Here is a 4,965-nt window from a genome sequence, read left to right as displayed (position 1 = left end):
TGCTTCCACGGGGGGAGCGCTACTCAGCCAGAAGCCAGCTCATGGCTGGGGAGCGGACCTAAACCATTAGTCAGACATCTCCCGAGGGCTCCCGGGCTGCCAAAGGGATGTCTGACTGCCAGCTTAGGCCCAATCCTCTGGGGAGCGGGCTTAAGCCAGCAGGTGGTCATCCACCAAGGGTTCCCAGGCTGAGAGGGCACAGGCTGGGCTGAGGGAGCCCCCTGAGTGCACAAACATTTGTGCACCAGGCCTCTAGTAAATAAATAAGAATCATAGGAAATCTAATTTCTTTGCAGTCTTATCCTGGTCTCCTAATTATGTCCTTCTTTGTGTTCCTATATACCCTGTATACAATAGGTCCTAGGGTTATGTCTGAGTTCTGTTTCTAAGGCGCAACTTAACATGATTTTCACTGTAAGTTGGAACCCATCTACATAATCACCTACGTCACTCACATGGAGCACATACACAGCAGTAATGAAGTGAAACAGTAAAAAAAATTTAAAAGAAAGATAACAATTCCTGACCTTTACTTGTGGTAAGTAAATAATAGAAAACATAAACACATATGCACATACATTGAAATGATGGAACTTTTTTTTTATAAATAAATGGGGGATGGCAACGTAACTATATGCAACTTCCTGCCCAACTCCACCTCTATGGAGGGGTTCTCTCTACTCAATGTCTGACCTAGTGACTTGTCTTTTTATAATCACTCTATGTTAAATTTAATTTAAACGAAATTTCTGCATCCAATTCAATAAACATTTTTTTGAGAGCCTACAATGAGAGGTTTGCAAGTATGGAACGTCAAAAAGAAAATTCAGCTGAGAATAAATAAGCCTTTCATACATAGGAAAATGAATGATTATACAAGTGAAGTATGATTAAGAGCTCTTTGTATGATAATGGCAGTTAATTATTTTGCAGATCAGAAAGTTGAAGGTATCTTCATGAAGGGAATCAGACCTCATATAAAAATTAAATAGGACTTGGGTAGAGGAATAAGTTAGGGAGGTCAAGGGCCTTTTAAATGAGAAGTGGATTGTAAGAAAAATATTCTGAGTTAGGATTTAAATCTAGTGCATCAAGGAATAGAGAAGTGATGGGTATGTTTTTGGAGATAGATTCTTAAAGATTAATGGTAAAAAATAAAGTTATATTGGAAATAAGCCCAGTCCCTGGAAGCCTTGAAATACTAAGATAAGGGACAAAGACTTGGTTTGGAGAGTAATGAGGGTTCCAAGCAGTTTCAGTCCATAAGAGCATATCTATAGTAGAAGAAGGATGGATATGGAAGACTAGTTAAAAATTTCTCTTATGATACATAAGTGAAGCTAAAAAATACAATGTTAGAGTTGTTTCAGAGGATGAATCAATAGGATGGTCATATTCATCAAAGGGATTATAGGAGAAGAATGTGACCACATTTTTGCCCCTTTCCCACAAATCCAAATCTCCCTTCACATTTTGGTTTGAATTCCACTTCCTCCACTAAGTGATTAATATGATTTTTTTCTCCACTACAATTTTCAAGTAAAGAAGATGAGAGAGAGAGAGAGAGAGAGAGAGAGAGAGAGAGAGAGAGAGATTTTAAGTGTGTAAAAAAAGTCAACATGATCCTTAGCTGACTTTAGTGATCGTCATTTAATTTAACCCCAGAATCTCAACAAACATTTATCATTAATTGATGCTCTTTGGTTTACTTGTGTTTTGGAAACCATGTCTCTCAGGTTAGGAGTCTCTGCTGAAATACCATGATGCTAATGCCAAGGAAATCCCTTTAGAATCAATGGAAAACTTTAACTTTGCCCTGAGGCTAACATAATTATTGTCACTGACCTATTGGTAGAAAGAATATCCTAGACTGACATAATTTATTCCCAAATGTTTTAAAGACCAAGATTTTTATTCTTAATTTCTCTAAAAACAAACAACATCAGGTGGCCAATTAGCTACTATAAAATGTTTGATAGTAAACTCAAAATATGAGGACTGATTTCTAATTTATTTATCTTATAGCATTAAAATGCAGAAACACACATTTCCCTAAAATACTTCAGCATTTTTCATTGGTTTTGTATTTTATACACTTAAATCTTTTCTTGGCCTGTCTCTAAACTGAAGATACTATGGAAAGCCATATGAAACATGGTAGCACATCGGATCATTCTGTCCCATTCTGAGTTAAAAATTACCGTTGTCTTATCAGTAAATACGCAGGTAAGGCTGTACCTGACTCTGTAAAATAAATACGGGATATAAAGTAAAATTGATTTCTCATTTAGTTGAATAATTTGTATTTTACATTGGGGGATGGAGAATGAAGTTTTACTCATTATTCTGATACCTTTATCTTCCACATAAAATAGTGATTATTAAAAGTTAAACCAATATGACAAGTATTTTCAATTGATTTACCATTATGTGTTGCTAAAATAATAAGCTGTCTTTGCATACTTTTACTAAGTTTTTCCAAAGTACTATAATTCTAAAAGGTATTTTTAAAGTGTTATGGACGTAAAATACAAAGGGCAAACTTATTTTATTCATTTTATTATAAACCTCTAGTGATAAGAGTCCAGAAGATTATACCATACTATGTAAGCAAATAGAAAAATAGTATATTAAATTCAGTGTAAATAATGATAAGAAACAGAAAAAAACCTAACCAAAATATATTTGAAAAACAGCATATTTCAATTAACCATTGTATACTTTTCTTCAAAATTGTCTATTTAAAAAATGAGGCCAAATATTTTTAGCAATATCTGGAAGAAAAGAAAAATGATTTTGGCATTCTTAAAATCCCATGTTTCTTGTAATATATGGTTGCTAAACTACCATAAATTTATAAGAAACTTGGGTGATCATTGAATTCCAACGAACATATGGTGGATTAGGAGAAATGAGTTTATAAATGTAAATAATCATATAATAAATGCAGAACCTCCATGGAATTCACCAAAATGAAGACATTAGTTATTATATAAGAAGTTTGAGAGAATACAAGATAGGAATATGAACACTGTAATTAGAGACTTAGTTGCTAAATCTCATAACCATAGACATGCATGTACCATTCTTAACACAGAGACAGAAAGTATTAGAATAAACAGATAATAATAATAATTTCTTGGGGAATGTGTTATATTAATATAAGATTTAGAATGTTGAAATGAACATTAAAATTGTATAAATAATAACTTATATTCTTATCCTGTATTAAAGATGAGTAGGTCTTTCTTTAAAATATTCCCCGATAAATCTAGCTGTGAAGAGATACTAAGCTAGAAAACTATTTTAAAAGCCTATAGTGATTCTGTGGAGTTTTTAATATTAGACATTTAAAATGTCTAAAGAGCAATTTATTTTCAAACACCACATCAGTCCCATAGGAAAGTATTTTAAATTTATTTTTTTCCTGGAGAAAAAGACATCATAAGAAAATGTCTTTTAATTTTGTAAATGCCAAATTATATACACCGACTAGGAATTTTCACATCAGCATTGGATAATTCATGCAGAAAAGCTATTCTGTCTTGGAAATCCATGCAGGCATTTCTAGATAATCCTGTGTACACTATCTGTCATATTTTTCTTTTCACAGACTTGACCTACTGTGCGTGTGCTAGTTTTCAGGAGACAGCATAAGAGGAGTGAAGAGAGTTTTTCCTTTTTGTATACAGAAATATTAGAGGGGAGAATTAGACCCCTCTACTTCTGAATCTAATTTCTCTATGATTTCTATCTCAGCCAAGAAGCCAAGAATGGCTAAGGAAAATCATTCCTTGACAACTGAGTTTATCCTCATAGGATTTACAGATCATCCAGTGCTGAAGAGTCTTCTGTTTTTATTGTTCTTTGCCATCTATCTGATCACCATGATGGGTAATCTTGGCCTGGTGGCATTGATATTTATGGAGCGTCGTCTTCACACACCAATGTACATCTTTCTGGGCAGCCTGGCTCTGATGGATTCCTGTTGTTCCTGTGCCATTAACCCCAAGATGTTAGAGAACTTCTTTTCTGAGGACAGAATGATTTCCCTCAATGAATGCATGGTACAATTTTATTTCCTCTGCCTTGCTGAAACTGCAGATTGCTTTCTCCTGGCGGCAATGGCTTATGATCGCTACGTGGCCATATGTAGCCCACTGCAGTACCACACCAGGATGTCAATGGCACTCTGCATTCAGATGACTATAGGGACCTTCATAGCTAGTAACCTGCACTCCATGATCCATGTAGGGCTTCTTTTAAGGTTAACTTTCTGCAGGTCTAATCAAATTGACCATTTTTTTTGTGATATCCTTCCACTCTATAGACTCTCCTGTACTGACCCTTACCTCAATGAATTAATGATATATATTTTTTCAATGCCAATTCAAATCTTCACCATTGCCACTGTCTTAATTTCTTATATTTGCATCATTTTTACTGTTTTCAAGATGAAATCCAAAGAAGGGAGAGGTAAAGCGTTTTCTACTTGTGCATCCCACTTTCTGTCTGTCTTGATATTCTACATTTGTCTTCTCATGTATATTCGACCATTTGAAAAAGGGGATAAAGATATACCTGTGGCAATTTTTTATACAATAGTAATTCCTTTATTAAACCCCTTTATTTATAGCCTCAGAAATAAGGAGGTGATAAATGTTCTGAAAAAAATTATGAGGAATCATATTCATAAATGAACATCCTCAATGGAAAACATTTTAATTTATTAAAATAGTTTTCTAGATATGGGACATAGAAAAAGAAAAATAGGTTTTTATATAAAATAATAATCTCTAAATCATTAGATCGTTTTTCCTAAAACGATTTATGACTGGAATTTCAAAATCATCTGTCAAATCTTAATCCAAAATCCACCATTACCAAGTAAAGCAGGAGGAAACTCAAGAGACTTTCATTATCAACCCTCATTACTCTCATGGAATTGTGTCAGACTATTGTTCC

At 34.1% G+C, this 4,965-nt stretch overlaps 1 protein-coding gene across 1 annotated transcript; it reads left to right on the top strand.

Moving 5' to 3' along the window:
- The first annotated feature begins 3,773 nt into the window (after positions 1–3,773).
- Positions 3,774–4,759, top strand: LOC102756696 (olfactory receptor 5K4-like). The gene has a single exon (XM_015567552.1). The coding sequence runs from the start codon at positions 3,774–3,776 to the stop codon at positions 4,698–4,700; it is 927 nt and encodes a 308-aa protein (XP_015423038.1). The 3' UTR covers positions 4,701–4,759.
- Positions 4,760–4,965: the final 206 nt, after the last annotated feature.

Source organism: Myotis davidii, unplaced genomic scaffold, assembly GCF_000327345.1.
Source record: "Myotis davidii unplaced genomic scaffold, ASM32734v1 scaffold1144, whole genome shotgun sequence".
NCBI lineage: Eukaryota > Metazoa > Chordata > Mammalia > Chiroptera > Vespertilionidae > Myotis > Myotis davidii.
Note: the sequence above shows the minus strand (reverse complement) of the source record. Positions and strands in the feature narration are given on the sequence as shown.

Bases quoted from the DNA above. Each gene is read 5' to 3' on its own strand.
- LOC102756696 (XM_015567552.1), top strand. From the start codon at position 3,774: ATGGCTAAGGAAAATCATTCCTTGACAACTGAGTTTATCCTCATAGGA.